Source organism: Lissotriton helveticus, chromosome 10, assembly GCF_964261635.1.
Source record: "Lissotriton helveticus chromosome 10, aLisHel1.1, whole genome shotgun sequence".
In the NCBI taxonomy this organism is placed as follows: domain Eukaryota; kingdom Metazoa; phylum Chordata; class Amphibia; order Caudata; family Salamandridae; genus Lissotriton; species Lissotriton helveticus.
Window position 1 is genome coordinate 131397509 of NC_136071.1, and position 24074 is coordinate 131421582.

Genomic DNA, 24074 nt, shown 5'->3' on the forward strand with positions numbered 1-24074 from the left:
TCACTGTGCATATGCCGGCTCAAACCAGTTCCTGGGGCACACCAGCCCCTGAGCTGGGTAGAGACCGGACAAAGGAGAGGGGTGTAACCACCCCCCTCCTAGTCCCACCCATAGGGCAGGACTTAGTCGCGTGCCAGCCCCTTTTCTCAGGATAAAGGTAGGAGCAGGCCCCCTTCCAAATCAGATCATCTTTGAATCCTGAAACTACTTTCTACGAAAGGAACTCGAGACTTCTTCCTAAGATTTCTCCCTTGTGACTAAGGATTAGTCATCCTGCACCCGCAGGCACCAACCAAGCATCGCGGTTTGCTGTAAGTCTCTCCTCTGGATCAAGACTGCCCAGCTCGACGAGAACCGGCTTCCCCGGCCCCTCTGACCTCTACCTGCATCATCAGCCCAGCTGAGATTCGTGGGTGTGACGAGACCTCGAGGGACCAGCCATCTTCAAGACTGCACGACGCTTGCTCAGCACGACCACCGAGGGATCCTTGAGTGAGTGCTTTGGGGTGTGAGAAGCCCCGACCCTGAGCAGCTCCAGCACCGAAGTCCAGCCCTCCAGCTTCCACGAGATCTGCGTGGGGCCCTTCTGCTCTTTGCTGCTCACCGCGTTGTTCAGGACACTTGCCGTTGGCTAGTGGCCCTTCTGACGACGAACTACGACGACAACACCGCTGGTCTGGTTGCTCCAGACTGGCCCTTGCTCCCCTCCAACAGAGGAGCACCCCTGACCCTCCTGGTCCACTCCAGACGCCATTTTGAGTCCACCGCGTGGGCTTGCATTTGCCAAGAGTTGTTGCCCCAATCCTGGGTCCAGCGACGTCGACAGCAGATACCACCGTGGGACAGCTCGCACCTCCATCCTGGTCGCCGACAACGCCTCCTGGTCCAAGAGACTGCAGAGCCCAGCGTCGCCCACTCACCTGGTCGAGGTGACTTCACCCGGTGCCATCCTGGTGCCCATCTAATCACTGGCTAGTGATTCAGGACTTGGTCCCCTCTGCTTACAGGTCTCCATCTTCATCGATCCAGGCTTGGATCACATCGAACATCTTCACTGGTCGCCTGCCAGCAACTTCTTCTTTCAGGCTCCATAGACTGCAACGAGGATTCCCGACGTCTTTTCAGACCTATGCAGCCGCAGCCGCAGCCCCTGGGCTAGGTAACCTAAGCATTTCGGTGCTCCAGCATAGCTTAACTATCTAAGTGTCCAGATCCTTTTTCGTTTCAGCTCTACCTAGTCGGATTCGTCCGCTAACACTAACTTTGCATTTACTAGCCTCCATAGACTTTGTTCCGCATCCCGCGTGAGAGTGCACACTCTGCACCCGATCTCCCTAGGCCTCCTGCTTGTAATCTAAAGGTTCAGTAGTCTAGTCCTAGCGATCCCAAAGCCTCTGAGAATAGTTACTTACCTGCTAGTAATTCGCATTCCACTTTTGTAGTATATGGTTTTTCGTGCCCCTCGGGCATTTGTGTAAATTGTGCGACTTAAAGTATTTTCTTAAGAGTTTTGTGTTGTGCTTAGCTCCCTGACTCATAAAGAGTTCAGGGTAGTACTGTTATAAATAAATATACTTTTATTTTCATAACAACTTGTGTGGTGTCCTTTCACTTGGTGTTCAAAGGGTAAATGTGATGGTAAAACAGCTGGCTTAACACGCCCTCTAGAGTTTAGCCTAAAGACTGCTCTTGTCCATGCTACTAGGATAGCTGGTCTATCAGGTTGACTTACAACCAATCATCAATAAGGGTCGTTTGGACTGATACATAGTGATCACTAGAATAGTGAGCACTGCATATCAGGCCAACTTCTCACATGCGCCATCTCTGTTTCTTCCTCAAGGAATAGTTCAAAATGCTCATGCTTGCTCAAGTTCTGTCTACCCGGGATGCTGCATGGTAGCATTGGACTCGCATGACTCATATTTCCACATTCATGTCTTTCCTGCCCATGGGAGTTACCTGCAGTTCATGGTGGCACGGTGGGCCACGAGCAGTCTCAGTTCGCCTTGCTCCCTTTTGGCCTGACCAGGGCCCCCAGGTGTTAACCAAGGTGATGGCGGTGGTTGCAGCTCATCTGCGGAGATCCGGGGTGTGCCAGTCTTCCCCAATCTCGACGACTGTCTGTTGAAGCCTGGCTTTCCCCAGGGTTTTGTCTCCCACCTCCAGACCACGGCGAACCTCCTGTATTTACTGGGGTGCACTATCAACGTGCCGAAGTCACACTTGACCCACTTTCGGCTCCCCTTTCTCAGGTTCTTCAATTTAGTCTTTCACTTGCCCAGCCGGGCTCTGCTCTGGGTATCTTAAAGGGCTATCTTTCTGCTATATCAGCTTTTCTAAGGTTGCATCCCTCTTCATATCCCCTATTGTACATAGGTTCTTGAAAGGTTTGCAACTTATGTTTCTTCCTTAACCCTTCATCATGCCTCAGTGGGACCTTCATCTATCCCTGACGTTTTTGATGTGTGCTCCCTTTGAGCCCTTGCACAACTGTACTCTCAGGCTCCTTACCATCAAGACGGCATTCCTGGTGGCAATATCATCTACCCGGAGGGTTAGTGAGCTTCAGGCTTTGTATTCCAAGCCTCTGTACTTCAATATCTACCCAGACAGGCTGGTTCTACGAACTAGAGCTTCCTTTCTGCCTAAAGTTGTCACTCCCTTTCATGTAGGCCAGTCCATCATTCTGCCTCCCTTTTATGCCCTGCCATATACCTCTAAAGAAGAGGCGCAATTTCACTGACTGGTCTCAAAAAGAGTGTTGTCGTTCTACCTTGGCCTCCTCTGAGAGTTCCGGGTGGACAACCAACTCTTTGTGCGGTATGTCGAAGCGAAGAAGGGAAAGGTCATGCCGAAGTGGACAATCTCCTGGTGGATCGGGCTCTGCATTGAAATCTGCTTCATATTGGCCAAGAAGCAGCCACCTGAAGGCTTGCGTGCTCATTCCACCAGAGCTAACGTTGCGCCCACTGTGTTATCATGTGGAGTCCCGGTCCCCAACATCTACTATCAAGGACGTGGACCTTTCTGCACACGTTCACAAATCACTACTGCCTGGACTGTTGGGTCCATCGGGACGGGCACTTTGCCCGTTCGGTCCTGGGCGACTTTTTGGTGTGAAATAGTTTTGCAGACCGACCTCCAGGGAGGTGCTTGGGTAAGGTACGGAATCTGCAGCTAGAAGTCTGTCAAATGAGCAAGTTACTCACCTTCGTTAACGGCTTATCTGGTAGAAATTCTATCTAGCTGCAGATTCCTTACTGCCTCACCAGTCTTCCCTGCTATGCGAACGGATTTCTAGGGGCAGGACTTATCCCCTTTCAGGGCCTTATTTTCCACATCAGTGGTCAGTGTTCTTTGCGACTCTATGCTTCTGGGGTGTAAAGTCATGAAAAGAAACTGACGTGAGCGAGCTAGGGTGGCGCCTAAATAGTAACTGCCCATGTCACCTCCGTGCGGCCAACACCACAGGGATCAGAACTACGTCCGCTACCAGAATGCAGTACTGCTCATGAAAAATGCCCAGATCCAGTCTGACGCCTGGGGATGAGTCTACGGTAAGGAATCTGTGGCCAAATAGAGTCTCTACCTGATAAGGTTTTACCAAAGGTAAGTAACTTATTCGTTTACAACTGTCCTGCATTTAACCTTATTGTGTATTATATTGTTTAACTAACTTTCTAACGTTTTATTAGGGTAATCTAAGACCTTCCTTTTTTATGGAGATGGTTGTATATGAGTAGTTAAAAAAGTTGGAGCAAAATAAAACAGACATTAATGGTTTTGTCCTGAATAACCGCACCGGAGGTGGTATGCAGTCCATCTCCTGTTCTGAAGATTATTGAAGTGCTAAAGGTAGCACTACTCGAAAGTGAGAAGTGTCCCCCGGGCTCCTTAATGGTCCTTGTATGAAGGTTTCACCAATATAAACAATATCAGAATTGTAGTTTGCAAATACTTGTATTTTTATTATTGTTCCATCTTGTTTTATTCACAAGGAAATCTTTTGTTCACATGAATCTTTCATTTTTGCAAAATGCACTCATATAAATCCCAATGCATTTCGGCATAACGTGAATGCCTTCTTCCAGGGGATAAATATCTGTCAATGAAGAAGAAAAACGGGGGGTGTGTGAGATACTCGATGTCTAGACCCTTACCGTAAAGTGATTAAAAAATGAAAAGTCCGTGAAGGAGTGCTAGTAAAGATAGTGCAAAGTTAGATTTAAAACCGCAGGTGCCTAGTGGTCAGTGAATAGGTTCGTGACTGTATACAAGTGCGATAGTAGAATAATAGCCGTTACGAAACGTGAACGCAGTTAAATTTGCGCGTGAAAAATAAAGTCTAAACTAACTAGGACAGTGTCCTAGTTAGTTTAGACTTTATTTATGAGTGCATTTTGCAAAAATGAAAGATTCATGTGAACAAAAGATTTCCTTGTGAATAAAACAAGATGGAACAATAATAAAAATACAAGTATTTGCAAACTACAATTCTGATATTGTTTATATTGGTGAAACCTTCATACAAGGACCATTAAGGAGCCCGGGGGACACTTCTCACTTTCGAGTAGTGCTACCTTTAGCATTTAACACGCTCCCCGTCGGAGGGCGATACTCCGGAGCACCTTACAAACTTCAATACTATCAACAACCACGCTGTGCGTCCATTAATACCCCATTGATTATTGAAGTGCAACATTGGCAAGGTCCAGTTTCCAGGACTTTTAGGAAGGTCCTTACCCACTCATTTCCATAATTTTTACGTTTAGCCAGAGTCCTTCCGATACCTCATTCACATTGCCTCTTGCCAGCCACATAAACACTTTGGGGTAGGTGTGGCACCCTTCCATAAGTAGTAGTAGTAGTAGTAAAAAACTTTATTTCGCCCACAAGGCCATAAAAGTACAGACATAAAGAAAACAGGATGCACATCTTCATTCAGTGAGACTTTAAGGCGGGCTACAAGTTGCATTGAGGTTAAAATACAATAAGGGGAAAAGCAGAATAAAACTCAAGTGAGCAAATATAACATAGCCCCGAATGGCAATAAAATACTAATGCCCAAGAGACGTAATACAAAAAATATGCGTTTCGATTAAAGAAAAAGACACAGTATGACAAAGGGCGTTAGAACTTATTGATAGCAACCTAGAACAAATGGAAACCTTGTGGTTAGACATACATAGGACCAAGACATTAAGTTTAAATGACGATCACATTTGATTGGAGCTCACAGATAAGAAGAGAAAAGACAACGGTCACAGGAGGACAAAAACCTCCATTTCAAGTCCTCTATGTGCTTCTATACTTGCATCAGTTAGTCTAAATGTCTGAGCTCCACTTGGGTAAATCCCACTCTACTAGTGACGACGGTAAAGTTTGACAAGACTAAAGAATTGTCTCTGGAAATGTTTAAAGTGTCCCAGCTTGGTAGCATGACTTGCCCTATTACAACAGTGTGTGCCATAAGGATTCCTTTAGCAAACAGTAACGTTAAAAAATGCCACTGAAAATAGCATCTCGTTCCAGTTATACGCTCATTAAAATTTCAGCAGTTGAGTAAACATCAATTCAGCATCATAAAATCCAAACAATAAAATAATTTATACTCGAAAATATTGAAAGGCTACAATTTCAGTTCATGTAGTGATACAGTTTTTCAAGGCAAAAGAGCCATAAAGCATTTCAGTGTGAAAGTTTGTGGAGGCAATATCCTACAGTTTCAGTCCTGGGTCAATAAGGCCTTCCTCTGTATGGATCAAACCCTGCTTAAGAATCTGGTGACTGCACAGGCATATAGGGAGCTATGGTCGGAACTCAGTATTCTAAAGGCCACAACATGTTGGCGGGTTCCCAGTTGCCTACATACCGGCTTGATCCAGGTGGATTGCAAATCTGTCAAGGCCTTGCAAGCAAATAGGATATGTGCCTCCGTTTCATTAGTGTTCTTGCAGCTTGTCAAAGTGAAGTTGTGTGTGACTGTGGGGTCCATTTTGCTGTGAATGGTTTTGATGGCAGTGAACCCACCCTAAATCGAATGAAGAGTTTCCAATCCATAGGGTCTGTTATGGTATTTAGGTATTGCTCACCTATGCTAGTGGCTTTAAAGTCTGTGAACTCTCTTGTCAATGTCCCTCTTGTGGTGTTTGTCACCCTTCCATCAGTGTATTGTATCCTATCTGTTTGAAGTGATTCTTTACTGGGTGTCTGTAGAAACATGCTGGTCCAGGGATATGCGTGAAAGAGAGTTTTGCCACCCTTCTGTTGTTGCATGAGCATGTTTTTAAGTGTAGTTCATTGTACTAATTTTCAATTTAGCACATATAGTCTTCTCCAGGATTTTATTTACAGTCTATTAGGGATCTAAAGTTTCTTGGTGGGACATAGGAAGATTATTTATCGTCAGGAAGTATACGCCTATATAAAAGTTGTTCATCATGTAATTGAAAACTCCGGGATAGTCCAATTTAAAAGAAGGATTGGATCACACAGGGTGCTATACACAGCCCTCCACTGTAACTACATATCCTAAAGGAGTTACCCATTCTTACTTTCAAAATGGATGTGGGGTTTTCATGATATCTTAGACTTTTTGCTGCTCCAGTCATCCTCGAATGCACTTTTCTTCTCAGATGAAGTCTCTTCCTTATCTGCTGTTGTTTTAATCGGTTTATAAAGTGCAATCTGTTACTTACCCTGACGGGTCATGATGTTAAAAAGAACACCAATTTATGCTGACCTAATCTGATAAGAGACTTCTAGCTGCCGATTCCTTACCTTTGAATTTCCCAGGCCTCATGCTGGATCAAGAAACTTTTGCTGAGCAATACCCCTAGTGCATACCGTTCGGTGGCTCCATTCGGCTCTGCATGACGTCGTCGGCAGCATCGGTTATGACGTTGCGGTTTGTATATAGGCGCCTAGATAGAGTCTCTACCAGATAACGCGTTACCGAACGTAAGTAACTTGTTCACCTGTATCTGATTACTCAAACAGGAAAATTACATAAACGGAAAATATACTTCCATCAATTTCAGAGAACGTAGAGGGACATTCCAAAATGTGGGTGCAAAATAGCTGAATGCTCAACCCTCACTGATAGTTTTCTTAAAATTCGGTAGACTTAGATTGTGGTCCAGAGCAGACTGAAGAGAACGAGTTGGGCTTTATCTCCGAAATGTATCCTCGAGATAGAGGGGACCTCTTTTGTGTACTGCTTGATGCACCATACAGAGGGATTTAAGCTCAATCCATTTTTTGAACGGTTAGCCAATGGAGTGCATGCCTGTAGTTGAGACATGCAATTGCCGTTTAAGATCAACAATGATTTGACCGTAATATTCTCAACTAGTTGGAGCTTCCTAATATGCGCCTTGGGAGCCCCCAAATACCTGATTTTCCTGTGCAACTAATCTACAGCCCTCATGACAAAGAAGAGGGAAGATATTTTTTGAACATTTGGGGTTGGAAACAAATATGTGGCACCATTCCATTGATTGTCTGAGATAGCAAATAATTATCATTCAGATAGACACCTAGGACTCTTACCACGGTCCTCAGGGTAGATATCAAGCCAAGATCAATCTTCCACCAAACAGCAGTCCAATTAGTCCTATTCTGACCAAGAAAAAGTACATCTGTCTTTTCTGTATTATATTATTTATCATCCATTTGGCATTGGCTAACAGAACAACTCTACAAGATGCGCTATTCTACTCTTTATCAACATCTAGACAAATAAGTTGGATATCATCGACATACATCATGAAAAGATACCCATTAGCTTGAATGAGTTTGGCTGGGGATTACATGTATATTAAAAACGATGTAGCTCTTTGACGAGCCCTGGGGTACTCCATAATTCACAGGAAATCCTCTGACAGAGGAAGCAATCTCAACTCTGTTTTTTGTCACTCAGATATGTTGGCAGTCATTGTAGAGCCTGTCTCCCGGCACCAATCTACTGCAACCTAAATAGAAGGATTTCATGCAATATGGTGTCAATGGGTGTAAAGAATAAAGGGCTGCGTAGCCATCCTCATCTAATACCCATTGCACCTCATACTCTATTGCCACCAAAGTAGTTTCTGTATCTCCATAAGTCGGAAACCCAACTAAACTGGGCCCAAAACTAATTGTGATTTCATAAAAGAAGACAGAATGTTGATTACATGCTTCTCCAAAATCTTAATAGGTACAGGCAAACAACATTCAGCTCATTCAAAGAATCTGAAGGCTAAAACTGAGATAATCGAGCATTGCCTGAGGAAATCAGATCCTTTCCCATCCGATATTAAAAGGACTGCAGGGTAACCTCAATAAAACTAAAGCTATACGAGGATACAAGTAAGTCATTGGTGCATTTTGTATTTGGAGGTACTAATGTAACATGGTGCAAATGTGCAGTTGGATGAAGTACAACTGTCTTATGTATAATTCGTGAAACGGAGGTACTCCTATTTGACATCTCTCTCTGGAACACCTGCTGGTGCCCTCAAAACCTCGCCCCACCTTCCTCACCAGTGCAAAAAGCAAAAAATTTAGGAATCCTCTTCGATAGAAAGCTCTGTTTCTCTGACCAAATTAATCCGGGCACGTCCTTTTGTTTTTTCTGCTCAGATTTGTGAAGAAAATTTTTCCCTTCATCCCCTCCGAGTTCCAGAAAACTGTCATTTTTGCACTAGTCATCTCAAGGCTAGACTAGTGCAACTTTCTTTGGCATTCAGCAACACCTGCTGAAAAAACTGAAGACCCTTCAAAATGTGGCAGCTCGTCTGCTCATGAAACTTCTGAAATTCAGTCCTGTCTCACTCTTTGGCATTCATTGGCTTTCAGTCCGTCCCCGGATTAAGTTAAGAGCTCTTCGCTTGGACTACAAAGCACTTCACAAGGTTGGCCCTAACTATTTTCAAAAGATTTTTCACTGGCACTCGCCCAGTCGCACCTTTAGGTCCAGTTCTGCCAAAACAGTGGCTACCCCCAGAATCAACAAGATTGGTGGGTCGGTAGGAGCTTTTCGTACTCTGCCTGTAAATTGTGGAACTCACTGTCCTTTCAACTCAGAGACGATGGACTTTTCCGAATCAATTTATCCATCAGACCAATAAGGTTACACCTTCATACTTTCCCTATCTACTCTGCTTTTGCTCTCACTAGAGAATCATAACATCTTTAATATCCACTCAACTTCTCCTACCTAAAGCTGCTCAGAGCCACTGCGCCTCATGATCTTAAAAAGGGTCAGGAGAGCTGCAGCCATGTTCTGAGCTGGCAGTTTCAAATTCCTTGCCAATAAGTATTTGGCTTTCAAGAAAACCTAGACTGTAGTCCTGATTGCTTCTTCTCTGAAGTTTAAAACACGGTCTTCCCACTTAGACATAATGGCAAAAGGCTACAAAACATTTGAGAAAGCACTCCTACACTGGTAGTTTCTCCCTCAGACAAGACAATGCTACTGCTGGTAAGGGCAGGTATGGGTTGCATCTGTGGCCCAGGTTTGATCAGTGCACATCCTTGCTCCCAGATTATGCCCCGGATGACTATACATTTAATCTTCGCCTTTGAAAAGACAGCCAAGGTGAAACGATTGGTCTCAGGATGTCAGTGACACCACAATCAGGCGCAAGAGCTCACGTCTGCATGCTCCTGCAGACCTAGTCGAAGTCTACTGACCAGAAATAAATGGCTTGGAAGAAAGCCATTGATCTTTTTGTTTGATCCCGCAAATGATTAGGGTTCTCACGCAGCACACGAGTGGCAAGGCAATGGCAGTTTGCTGAGTGGCATCCAAATGGTACCAACATTCTACTTCATGCTGGCAAGAGATTTCTGAACTATGGTGCCAATTTACGTCAGCAAGCACTTTTCTAATCATCGGAGTTCTCTTGACAGTGAGGAGATGCTTCAGGGAAGAGAACAACATAGTCAGTAAAGACAAAGAAGTATCTCGAGCCTCACCACTCTGATAGATACTTTCTCTGTAAGCTTTCCTGGTGGGTAGCAGGGGATGGTCTTTTTCCCGCTACCATTATTGGACCTAAATAACTATTGAGCTGGACACTTTTCAGTGGTTGAAAACTGCCATGCTCTAGCTTTCACATCCAACCCCTTACAGGTCACGGCTTCCTCAGTTGGCAGTACCTCCACAGATATATATTTTTTAATATTAACCCTGATTGTAGTCATTATGAACCATACTCACAGAAAGAGTTTTAAGTGTTCAACTTGTAGAATTAGTTTTTTAACCACTTAATTTTTAGTTTCCACTACAGATGGATTCAACGAACAAAAGGTTGAAAACCAACCATCAAACCTCTCCTCCTTTTCCCCATATTTTCCATTGAAATGTCTGTTCCAAACAGAACAGATAACTTCTTCGCTATGTGCATCTGTATCCTGTGATTTCCTGAAGAAACCTGCGCGCAAGATCGATGTCTGTAAATGCAATATAGTGGTAGAATTGTGTCCTGTTCGTATCAGTTCATAAATGTGCCCTGGGTGACCAAGGAGGGTTGTATTGGATTCCATATATCCTTGGGTCTCTCTGTCACTAGAAGGACAGTATAGTAAAGTTCCAGTCGTTTTTTTACAAAGCGTCTTCCACCCACTTGTTTAAAAAAAAAAAAATTTTATGGTAGGGAATGCCTCTCCCTCAAAAACAAGAAATCCTCCATTTAGCCATCCGCAAAGCCACAGATATAAATGTCTGTACTTTTATTGGAAAATCCATAGCAAATCTTGGCAGTGTCATCTTTGAAGACTGTGTCAGAGTCTCCCAGGTCATTTCAGAAAGTGTACTAAATACCTCTATCCAGTATCAGGTAGTTAAAAGGCATAACCAAACTAGGTGTTGGAAATCAGCTTCCGGTAAGAGGCATCTTACACACCTCGCATCGTCACGTAGCTTGGCCTTGTGCAGTCTGAGCGGGGTATAATGGGTTTGGGGTATGTGTAAGAAAGTGCCCTCTTTTTGCATGGTTGCCCCCACTTTTTTTCAAACTGTGGATGTACTTTGACTAAGTGTGCCCTGGATTCCTTCCAACCAGGTACCCAGGGCCTATGCTTTTTCCCTAAACTGCATTGATACAAAGCCCAATTTTCACTATTTGGCTACATGTAAGCCCCATTTAAATGGTACCATAGGTACCAAGGGCACTGTGGCCAGGGAAGGTCTTGTAGGGCTGCAGCACTTATTGTGCCACTGTTAACGGCCCTGTACCTTTAAACACACACACTGCCCTTGGAGGATGTGTGTTTTGGTGCAAAACAAAGGGACCAGTAGACATGGCACACATCCCTGTGTGCCATGCCTACAAGCTACTGCCCGGTCATAGGTAAGCCACCCCTCTAGCTGGGTGCACTATGCCAGTGGCTAGGGTACAGGTTGCATGAGCCCTGTACCCCTACAGTCTACGCTAATTCTTAGACATTGTAAGTGCAGTAATGCCAATAAGAGTATATGTTGCTGGGAGTTTGTCATTACAAACTCCACAGCACCATAATGGCTTTACTGAAAACTCGGAAGTTTGGTATCAAACTGCTCAGCACATTAAACCCACACTTATGCCAGTGTGGGATATAATGGAAAATGCACACGGAGCGCATCTTAGAGATGCCCCCTGAAAAATATCCTAACTCGTGTCCTGGCTGTGTGGAGGCTCACCAGCTGCCACCACCAGACATGTTTCTGGACACTGGATCGAGAGTGTGCTGCTCTCGGGGGCCTGAAACAGTGCACATCCAGTCTTTGAATCTTTGAGTGTGTGACATAATTTCTTGCCTGAGATTGTACAAAAAATGCTTAACACTACCCTCTGATAAAGCCTTACTGCTCGCCCTCAGTACCACAAATAGAGAGTAAGGTGCTATATACTTTTACCTCTGCCTACCTTTGGCGTTCCACTTGAGTCTGTGCACACTATTCCTTCCTTTGGTATAGTATATCCAGAGCCAGCGTCCTACAGTATGAACTTGAATTGTATTATTCACAGCCGTCATTTGGGATGGAGGAAACCTATGTGGTCACAGCAATTGTCCCATTCATTGTTTGTTATCGCACCCCCAACTTGTGTTCCATCTTTCCTTCGCCTCCGGCGCAACCATGGGGTCCTCACTTTGTAGCATGTTGGAACGCATATCTAGGAGCAGTGGTAATGTTTTGTAGGAAGCGGGTTCCTGTGAAAATGTAGGGTAATGGTGCTTACATAGGGCTTTTTACATAGGTGGTAGTAATGGAACGTATCTAGTGCAGCAGGTTCCACTCTTGTCGAGGAACCTGGAGAGGGTATCAGGAATTGACTGTTGGGGGGGTCACTTATTTGTTGGACACCCTAACTCTGTAGCGTCTGCATAACCTGGCTGTCCTTTGTCAGTGAGTGGTGTGTTAGTGGAAACAAAAAAAGATAGAGGTTGAGGCAATAGGACTTGCACCTAGCTATTACAAATGGCTAATTTAGTATGGCGGCGGTGCTCAAAACCAGGAAGTACACCCCTCTTTACCTCCTATTTGGAAAAACCAAATAAAAACAGAAAACAAATTGGAATTAGCACCCATCCAAAGTTATAGCATTTAGCAATTTTCATAGCATCAAATGTCCAAACGGAAGATCAAGAGAGCAGGTCCCAAATCCACTTGTGATAGGAAATTGTTCTTTATTGTTATACTTCAAAAAACCTCTTTTAAAATCCAAAATCATCAGAAATTTTTAGCCAACGCGTTTTGTCTCTGTCGAGACTTCTACAGGGCTAAAGAAAACGATATATATAATGTTTTAAAATACAATACAAAAAACATATATATACAAATGTACAAATTTACCAGTTTTGAGGATGTACTCATGCAAAAACATATGAGCAACTATAAAGATCATTGAAATTTAAAAAGAATATAATTGATCAAAAAATCTACCATAGATTTAGTTTATAGCACATGTTGTCCGAATTGCTAGCTTGCTAATGAGGTTACATTGACGTAATCTTAGATACAACATTTGTTTTAGGTGACAGTACACTTTAGACAAGGGGAGAAAAACATATTGCATATATCAATTTTTTTTTCTGATCAAGGAAAATGCACATTTGTTCATTCAATTGTATACTATGAAGTTCTATTCGAATCTCATTGACACTACGAGCTGAGCAGTGATTTAATTATAACTCAGTTATATTTAAATGTATACAGTTGTGTAACATACCTCAAGATGAAAATATAGAGGATTGTAATGGATTCCACTAATACAAATGGACCGGATCAGACGAAAATGACCACTCAAATAATCAAATCGAAATCTGTTGATGAAATACAGATGATATTGATAAATCATTTATAGCTGTTACACACAAATCATAGATTTCCATCAGTCTATCCATAACACACAATAAAATTACGAAGTGATCTATTCAAAGCATGGTAATTTCTATTACCATTGCCTTCTTATTCCAATATAAGCATTTGGATGGTAACCATATAATTAATTATGATATAGGCAACCTGTTGCATTGATGTCTTGTCCTACACGATATGATTACAAAGTTTAAAATTGGTCCCTAAAGGGAACTTTCTTTGCTATTCAAAGCACTTAAGATGGAAAATGGTACTATAACATACCTCAAAGCGATGTTTAGATCATACTCCAATGTATAGAGAATGTAAGACAAATGTGTCTGTGTGATTCATACCAATACGGTGATATCCTGTGGAGGCAGCCAAGGTTGCTAATGAGAGGCCAGCGTTTCTTCGTTGTTCTGTCCACCTCTCGATATGCCCGGGCCGTGCCATATTTATGTAAATGTTTGATCTCTTGTCTGCCATCTCTGTATATTCAATAAGGAGACCTCTCATCTCAGCAGTAGATCGAGATGCTCTCTGGATTGTGTATGTGGTCCTGAGAGTGCATAGTTGTTGTTCAGATTTGGTCAGTTGTTACTGTAGCGCTCCACAAACCCCTTATTGCTTGGCCTTGCAGAGGTTTCACATGTATGTCTTGAAGACTTTCTGCAATCAAGTATAACTACTTGACCACTGTACACTGTTGCCGCTTACTATTGTATTGTACTTTTAGACTAAATTAATCACACATGAATCCCATTTAAACATTACACGTTCATTGTTTGTTTCTCAATTTAGAAAACACATAAATTATAAACACAATACATAAAAATTGTCCTACATATCTTGACTTCAGATCAGTTATGATACAAATAACAACATTTTTGACTCTTGTAGTAATAATCACTGATTTAAATTTTCTTATATGCACGCCCAGTGCATTTAAGGCTCACGGGCCTTCGTCCGGGGAAAAATATCAGGCTGAAGAGTGCCCAAACAGTCTGCCATATACTCTATGCGTCACCTAGAGGACAACTATTTCTATGAAGGTGATTATGCGTCCTCTTCTTAGGCGTGTAAATGCTCGCTTTAACCTCCACCATTCGCGAGTGAGGAGACTAACTATTACGTTGAGCAGGGGATATTACAGCGTTTTAAAACCACATATAAGGGAATTGATCTTGCCTACTCGCTTACATTGGGCGGAGCAGCACTCACAGACAAACGGGAACCCGATTTTTCTGAGTGGTTGCAGGTGAAGTAGAGTTGAGTCATTGAGCACGCCTAAGAAGAGGAATTGATGTCTGTGTCACAATGTAGGCTGTCTATATCTTCAGGTCGAACAGTCTGTGCCGCCCGTCAGAAATCTCGGTCCTGCCTCGTGTCTTGACATATTCAGTTTCTTAACTGAGTCTGCTTTGGAGCCAAAAAGGTGTTTTGCAAATTGTGAGGCACTTTGTGGCTTAAGGAAGACATGAGGTTTATCCCTATAAGTGATTTTAAGGCACACTAGGTAGACCATGACATTGGGACTTCCTGCCTGCCGTAACGTTTGTTTTGCTGGCAGGTACACTAGGTGGGCCTCCTGCACTGCTATTGCGAAGTCTGGGAATATTGCCATAGATTTACCTTCATTTACTAGTGCCATTACCATTGTGCTAAGCACAGTGCCATGTCTCCAGCTTTATATTGTAATGCCCTGATGATGACCAGGCCAAGCTGTACTCCATGAGGGTGTGTAAGTTCAAGTGATCTGTGTGCCCGCTTAGGACCCAAGCAATGATATGAGAAGAGTCTCGATGTATTCTGCCATATTGTCGACATTTGTGGATTCTGGGACCCCCACTATGTGCAAATTATTGCTCCGGGCCTGAGCCTCCAGGTATTCATTTTTGGCTTTGATGACATCTAAGATTTTGACAGTTTTTCACCATGTCAAATTGTCATCCTCCATTGTGGAAATACAGATTTCAGCTGCAGTGATCCTTTTCTCCTATTTCTTGAGGGTATTAGTTATTGTGTCCTTTCTTTTGGTAAGTGTGTCAAGCTTCTTATAATTGGACGTAAGGATTTTTTGCCTCTGTAGCAGTCGTATCTTAATGACCAGTTTCTCTGTGTCCCCCCATTCAGTGGTCGCAGTGGCTCTGTCGTATGATTGTGCCCTACCTGGTTTTTGTGATTCAAAGGGGAGCTTGGCTTGTCCCATGTCCCCCTTCCTGAGTCTGGGAAAACAAAGGGGAGAGTAAGGGATTGTGTCCACTTAGGGTGGACGAGGAATACTCCTGTTCCCCTGGACCAGGATATGCCATAGGTTCTGAAAGGATTTAGGATAGGGTGAGTCTTTTAGGGGACTCATACCGTCCATCTCCTTTGGTCCTGATGAATACCGGGAATCTTCCCTAATGGTTGAAACATGTTGACCTAATGCACCATAACACATACAGAGATACGTAGGTCGTAACCCCCTTCCAGCATCTCACACTTTACCATTTTTATTATTGTCCAGTTGCTTTTTAATAAAATTCACTTTTCCAAAGTTAAACCAGGACAATTTTTAACATCACTTTTTTGCACTTACATTTCACAACCCGCTCCACTGTATTACAGGTGTCGAAGCACACCCTGGTGACGCTAGGCCACCAGGGTGGACCCCGATGATGATGAAGCATGTCACCACTAGGTGGTGAGTGAGGTTTTTTTTAGAAAAGGAACAATTACTCCAGCCTCAAAAAACCTCCAACCTATACGTCGGGTAATACCCCTTCCTGAGTCCCCTCTGCAGTGTTCCCTGGGGGACAGTGCCCAGCTGTTGCATAACTGGGGTCCTCCCACCTCCCCTAATTGTCACTCTGAAGTGCCCTTGTCACTCTTTCGCGTTGACTTCTAGCTTTGTACCACCGGCATCAGCAGCAGTTATCAGCCTGTTAATGGCCGCCGTGGGTGAAGTCCTTTCCATAGGCCCTCAGCTCCATGTCACAGGGGGCTGAGCTCCCAGGATCAAAGATGTGGCCTCACACCAATAGTGTTGTTTCTACCATAATGTTCATGTACCACCTCAGAGTACCGCCACGTGGGTCGCCAGAAATACTCGAACACTAAGGGTGGTGAGTTCAGGCTCATGGTCAGCGTCCCTGCACCTCCAGGAGGTGTGCAATATTTTCCAGAGGCATTCAGCGCTCCAATACAGGCGTCTGCATTATCAGGATGAGGAGCGGGCCCCACTCCGCTGGTATGTAGTTGCCACTGGGGAACTCGTGCAAACCCCACAGTGCCCCAGACCGCCTGCTGCTCGGCCGCATGTATCTGGGTCTGTCCCAGCTGTTTAGCACCCCAGCAGCCGCGCCTGCCTCAGCGTTTCCATGGAATTACCGCCACCTACCGCGTTGTCCCCAGGGCCGCAAACAACACACCACTTCTTTCTCAGTCGCAGGGCATCTGCCCTGGGACAGGAACATGATCTCCTTTGCCTCCGCCAGATGGGAGTAGAACTGTTGAAGTGGATAAATGAAAACATGTTTCTGCTGGTTTCCCAGATTGTGGGAATTAGCAATTCCGGGGCAGATGACTTGAGCAGGAATCTCCACTTTCTTCACAATTTGTCAGTTCCATCTTCAAGCCCGGTAGCCACCCAGCCACAGAAAACTTTGCCACTCACCTTAATTCTAAATCGAGCCAAAGAGATGAACATGGGGACTCTAGACCTGGGTTCCCTCATTCATCATCATATTTACTTTATTTCAGCTCCATTGAACCATAAAAGGTGCAGAATAAAACATTTGATAAGAAATACTATAAAAGCATGCAAATTAATATTCAAAAAGTAACATTATCCTGAAAAGTACAACTCATTTTAAGAATTGCAATCCAACAATGCAAGTTTTTTCATGTTTCCAAATCCATAAAAGTAAAGTAGAAGTTGTTAAAAAGAAAAACAAAACCTATAGCTAAAAATACTTCAGAAGATGTCAAGTAAAAACATTAAATAAGTTAAAAATAGAACAGCAAGGAAATGAAATTCAAAGCCTGACAAGATAACCTTAAGCTACTCAATGTGACAAATGCGCACAGTCATTTTACTTTTTTGTAAGTGCATTTGACCTGGTATACCATATTACTGAAAGGTAACTCACATTTAACAACACAACACAGTCTCTAGTATTAGTTTTGCATACCCTAAGAGCTGTGTGGCAAGCCCTAACGGCAAGGAGTCTGCAAAGAGGAATAATCCAATATGAACGTTGTTTTGCGTAGGCCTTGCAAATAAATAACATGTTTGGTATTCTCAACTAGCTGGCAGCCCATCGTCAACGTTGGATGTATCTCCCTTTTTCATCCTGGACAAAGTAAACCAAGCCACCAGTAAAATAGCTAATCTGAATTTTACATGAAGTGCATTGTTCAGCAGGGTAAATGGCCAAATTCAGGTATGGCTCATGATCTTGTACACACTTAAACAACAAAAAGGAGTCTACAAGGGTGCGTGGAGTTGCGTCGGAAAGTTTGGCTCCTAGAACAAAGTTCCAGAAGGACATTTTTAACTTGTCATGTGCATCTTGAGGTAATGGGAAAGGCTGCAGCCAAAAACCCTTCAGCCCCAACTTGAATAATCACGTTTTTATGTGCACAAGCCAGGGGACTTGTAATGTAATATGGCTCTAATACAATCCCTGTAGGGTCCCAAGACCTCATTAGTCCAGAGCTTATCCAATATTGAATAGATTTCAACATAGCGATGTGAGAAATTGATATCAGATTTAGAACAAAATTAATTGGAAGTGTAGGAGCACTAATAGGGAGTCTCAAGAGGGTCTTTATAAAAGCATTATCAGCTTTTTCAAGGGTGCTAAGATTGCAATGCCCTCACAAATCTGCCCCATGCACTGCTCCCCCACAGGCTGAAATGTATATATCTCCATTGGGTGGGGGTGGGGGGGGGGATGACAAAAGGGCGCCCTAGTAGCAAATCTTATAATGGACCCTGCTCTGCTTTTTAGAGTCAACACTTTTCTGTATGTGGGCTGCCCATATATGGGAATCCTCAATTCTCGCTCCAAATAGTCAAGTTTGTGTACCCTACCCAATGCCTTACTCCCTAAGAATAGCTTGCCCTTAGATTTTTGGGCCACCGGAGACCATATACTTTGTTTTATTGCTGTTCATTTCCAAGTCAAACTCTGTGCAAAAAGTGTTGAATTTGTCCAAAAGAATGGATAGACCCAGAGGCGACTTTTCCTTAGTTGATAGGCTTATTTTGGTCTGGACAGCTCTATTCTTTGATTCCTAATTACCAGGGATAGTCCAGGATGCTCAGTCAATCCTGGTGGCTCCAACGTGGCCTCACCAGATTTATTTCTGAGTCCTGCCCTGTCTACTTCAGGAAGTCACCCCCCCACCCCCCAGAAAAGAAACCATCTGTCCATCACGATACATCCTTCCAAACCATTGGTCAACTTGAGTGGATGCTTCATAAGGAGATTGCCTTTATGTAAGTATCTCTTCACAGCAAATTAGTGTGTACTCATGGATGCTAGAAAATTCTCCACCAGATCTCAGAATATGAGCAAAGGTCTGAGGCCAACTCATTTGCTCAGCGCACAATGTCATAGTCTTCTCCTGACATCTAGTGAAATCAGTTCTGAACAATACTTAGCAACCACGAGGACGTATTAAAGTAAACCTGGGGAAGTCTTCAACATGAGAACGCTTTGAAAGCAAGCCCCCTAATTCACAAAGATTGTCTGGCTTTGGGAAATTCTGAAAGAAAAAAACTGTGTTAATCGGGCCTCAAACTGAAAACTTTTAATAACTGGTCCTAACCTGATCTAAAAAGCTGGTTTCTTTGGGTGGACCGGTTGTGACGTTTGGCGTTGAGTCCTTGTGATTGTTCTGAAATTTCCATGCTTCTTGTGACTGAAGGGAGACTATTTAATGTGAGACTACCTCAGAATATGGTTATGAGGTATCAAAATGTACAGGTAGGTCAGTATTACTTACCTAGATATTACAAGTTCCTTTATTTAATTTTGCATACGTTCATATGCCTAACATGCATTAATGTAAGGCTTATTATTTCATTTTTCTTTAGATATATAAATCTACAAAGTGCAATGACATGCGTCAAACAGGATATTGCCCTCGTGGCCCATTTTGTGCTTTTGCACATGTTGAAAGTAAGTAGAATGTTTTATGTATATTCAGTGGAATATTCCTTCATTTTAAATATCTAGCAGTGAATGTGAGATGGATTAGGCAACATACAGTGATGCGAAAAAGAAAGTACACTCCTAATAATCAGTGGTTTTACTTATTAATGTATTTATGACTTTCATCTAATCTTCACCAGTTCCCCTCTAAACAAATGTCATTTCGTGTGACAAATAACACACATAGGTTTCACTTTGTCATTGTTTATTAAACAAACAAAAATAATAATATTCAGCCTTATGTGGAATAACAAAGACCTTGTTTACTGCTTCCTTGTTAGTTAAAAAGGTAGTTACATTCAGGTGCTGCTAAGCAAGTGTGCATGATTACTTGACCATAAGGAAGTGCAGTCCCTTTTATATATAAAATAGGAAACATGGCGGTTTGGGGGTGGAGCATATAGGTTGGAAGTGACCCATCATCCATAGGTCAAAAGACACCTCTTATGGTCTTGGAGAAACATTTGTTGTTGATAATTAGGGCTCAAAGGTGCTAAAACAAATTTGCAAATAATACGAATTCCATCGTTCCACAGTGACACCGATTACTTACAAACAGAGAAACTTTAAAAGAGTTGCCAACCTGCAGATGAATGGGTGCCCCAGTAATTCCCTTAAACATCAGACCATCTAATGCGTCTTTTAGATACTGCAAAAAACTCCAAAGGTACGTCCAGGGATCTCTAGGCTTTTGTCAATACTGTAAATGTTAAGCATTTTGCGTTTAGGAAAAGACTGAACAAGTGACACGTTTTTTGAAGGGTAGTTAGGAGAAAACCCGTCCTCCAAAAAGCAAATTCCTGCTTGGCTTAGGTTTGCAAAATAGCACCTAAATGAATTGCAAGACTTCTTGAACAAAGTCCTTATGACAGGTGAGCCGAAAGTAAAGTTGTGTGACTGTAGTATACATCGTAAAATTGGATACTAGGTTTCACTACAAGATCCTCCCACCACCTGCCAAAAATGGTGGGCAGAGGAGGCATGATTTGGGCTTGCTTGGCAGGTCCAGCACCTGGACACCTCACAATCATTGAATTTACCATAAATTCCTCTATGAACCAGTGCATTGTGGAAGTGAATGTCAAAACCACATCTGAAGCTTAGACAAAAGTAAATCATGCGGCTAAACAATCATCCAAAACACACCAGTTAATCTACAACTGAATGGCATTGCCTAAAGAGAGCTAAGCATTATTAACAAATGCCCTCAATCGTCATCGAGCTTAAGCAGCTTTGTAAGGAGAAGGGGATCAAAATCCCCCCTAGGCAATATGAGAGATTGATCAACTCTTCCACCAAACCTTTGCTTAAAGGACTTTGCAGATAAAGGTGGTTTCATATCTTACTGAATCACTGGGTGCACTTACTTTTTCAAGCAATACTATATATGTTGAGTTAATTTATTGGTTCAATAAATAATGAGAAAGTGCCATTTTGATTTTGGTCACGTTGGATTTTTCTACTGAAGGACTTGAGGAATAGTTTAATATCCTATGTCTTATTAGGAAAAACATAGAATATTTAGAGGCTGTTCTTTCTCTTTTACATCACTGTAATTCCAATGCTTAACCGATGCAGTCTATAAGGTTGTTCTCCTTTAGCCATAATGTGTGTTGTTTTTCTTGCCGTACAGTCATTAATATGTCATCAACTGTGTAGTGCACGTCTAATAATTTTGTTGTCCTGTAGTGCTTTCGGAGTCTGTATGAACCTGTGTGTCAAAGGATATGGCAGACTATTTAGTTTTGATGGTGTGCACAATTTTCTTTGGCTTGATCTAAAGAAGCTGTTCTGTTTGGAGACTCAATACTGGGGTAAGGGTCGCATTCAGAACCAGTGCCTCTGGAGTCGGACGCTGTGGAAGCAGCGTGGCCTCTGGCAAATAAGTGGAGATCTTGCCTAGTACTATAGAGGTGCTGGGTGGAGGTCTAACAGGGCAAATCAGTGCCTTAAGACTTTCGGTTTTCTACAAATTCCATAAATACTGCCTGGTCGATCTCCTTCAAGCCAGGCTCTCTGATGTTCTGTTTTGCCAGGGTTTGGCAGAGCAAGGCCTTGCCATGGGCACCATTAAGAGTAATTTGTTTGAATGGTACATTTGTTGATCGGCCCTCAATATCTATTTCACCAGTTGTGATGACTGTTTAGGTTTTGCCTGCACAGCGAGAAATCTGTTGTTTTTAATATAATATTAAAAGGAACTTCCATCTGCCTCCTCTCTTTCATGGCTTTTCATTGGTTCCTGTGTGTGCCACTTACCTTTCCTCCATTTCTGGCTGTTAACCAATGCTTGTTCCTCATCTGTTTCTCTTATCAGTTTCATGCAGCCGAAATATTGTGAACATCCGCTTTGGTGGAACTATTTTTTCATAAAGTTTGCCTTTCATAATTGCAGCATACTTATTTAACAATTTATCACCAGGAGAGATTAAGTGATTTGCATAGAATCACAGGATGTTGTGCAGCGCTGCTGAAACTCGAACCAGGATCTCTGGCTCTCGAGTCAGCAGCTCTGGCCGCCGCGCCTCACCCTCTCAACTCACGTGTTTTCTGTCAGGGAGCTCTTGCCTTCTCCTGGATGACGATTGATGAAAACAGCTCTTATTCATTACGTAGGTAAAACTGATGCATTACCTATGCTTGTTTTGAAAAGGCTTACATACGTGTTTCCTCCTGCGTTCTTTGTTAAACCTCAGTGCAAACTTAATTTGTTTTTTACCTTTTTGCTACACACACCTATCAAGCCTGTACACAGTTTCTTTACCGTTACTGAAATTTAAAAATTGTCCTCATTATAGTTACTAATGCGCGTTGTCATCAAACAGCATATACTGCCTACGCAAATCAACATACCACCTTCTTTCTGGTGGTGCACCAGACTCTCGCTTAAGTTCTGCCAAAAAAGGTGTCACCTTTCATGCAGGGCAGTCTATCAAGCTCCCTGCTGTTATTTTTTTTGTCATATTCCTCCAAGGAAGAGGAGAGTCTGAACCGGTTGGAAGCCAAAGAGCCCTAAACTTTTATCTTGATCAGGCGAAGGGTTACCAAGTAGATGTGGATTGTGTGATTATCTGGTGTTCAGAATGGAGGGGAAGTTCAGAAACAGTCCTTATTCCCTGTTATGCCTTGGGCCAAAAGGAGTCTCCTGGCTTTAGGGTTCACACTACCAGAGCAAAGGCTGTTGTGTGGCCTTGGCCAAGGGTGTTCATGTGCCAAACATCTTCCAGACGGATACACAAGCATCCGTCCACACCATCACCAGATACTAATGCTTTGAGTCTGGGTTCTGCTGAGGGCTTTTTTGCCTACTCGACCCTACAAAGTTTCATGGCGTGAAGTGGACCCCTCATACACTTCATCATTGTGGGAGGTCGACCTTTCAGATCTATTCAAAAGGTGAAAATCTGCAGTTAGATGTATTCATTAGAAGAATAATCTACTTACCGTCATTAACACTTTTATTGATGGCTGCTCCCACTGCAGATTCCTCACGAACCTGTTCTCCTCCCAATTCGTGGAGTTGTCTTCTAGGTGTTAATAAGGTTCAGCAATAGATTTTGCACACTGTCACAGTTCTTAATCTGTTACTGACGGTCTGCGTCTAAGGGCACAGAATGATCTAGTGTAAACTGACATAGAGGGATGATGTCTACATATGGTTCCGCTGCATCAGTTCCAGAAGAAGGATGAGCAGCAGCAGATTCCAATAGTGCCATCTATAGGAGTGCATGAGCAATTGCGCGGAAAAGTTTCTGGTTCCAGTCTGGCATCTGGTGAATTCAAAACTTGAGGAATCAAAAGATGCAGAATCTATCTGTCAGAAAAGTTATTACTGACAATAAGTAATAACTTCTTTTCTACACAACCCCTATATTTTTTTTATCAATATTCATGAAAACTCAGTAGAATAGCAAACACATCCATTTGAAACGGTGGTTAGAATGCCAAAAGAAAGATGTAAAAAACTATTATGGAATTCTCATCTGAAGTATGTATTCTCAAAGTTGTTTTTTTAATACATGTGGGGCAAGCCTTGAGATTTCTAAAAAGCAAACAAACTTCCGGCTTCAGTAAGGCGTCATTAGTGTAGATCACTCATAGTTTTCCCAAAGAACATGATTGTTGAAATAAAAAGAATATTGAAAGTACATAGAATAAATCAGAAAAACGGAGACAGGCAGATCCCAAATAATGCAGCAACCCTCATGGAAAGTGAAAGGACATTGAGGGTTTATAGCCATCAATTGGAGATACACAGGACATTCTGCCTAGAAAAATGTTCTGGGATCCACACAAACCACACCGCTAAGGATCTACTATGTCTCTAGTTTTCAGACATGCCTAGAAATGGTAGGGTTCCCTGTGTGCGAAGCCTTGGGTGCAGTTTTGACATCTGGGCCTGCAGAGAGTAATTTTCAGCAAGTGTTCTCTTCAGGAAATACATCATTCAATGCTTAAAGCCCATCATGAAGCTCTATGTGCATGCATAGGTATGTAATGTCTAATGGCATTAACTATGTTTATGCCTCCAGTGGTAA

The 24074-nt window shown here is 42.8% G+C and overlaps 1 protein-coding gene and 1 long non-coding RNA gene across 3 annotated transcripts in view; one reads left to right on the forward strand and one right to left on the reverse strand.

Annotated features, from left to right (window-relative positions):
* UNKL (unk like zinc finger) overlaps positions 1-24074 on the forward strand; it is a 513314-nt gene that overhangs the window by 288298 nt on the left and 200942 nt on the right. For both annotated transcript variants that reach the window (XM_078664930.1, XM_078664931.1), the window contains one exon: positions 19419-19503. In XM_078664930.1, the coding sequence (XP_078521056.1) occupies positions 19419-19503 (85 nt within the window). The remainder of the gene's footprint in view (positions 1-19418; positions 19504-24074) is intronic.
* The window catches only part of LOC144786015 (uncharacterized), a 352278-nt gene that overhangs the window by 254299 nt on the left and 73905 nt on the right, over positions 1-24074 (reverse strand). The window contains exon 2 of the long non-coding RNA XR_013602075.1: positions 13200-13293. This is a non-coding gene — a long non-coding RNA (uncharacterized LOC144786015). The remainder of the gene's footprint in view (positions 1-13199; positions 13294-24074) is intronic.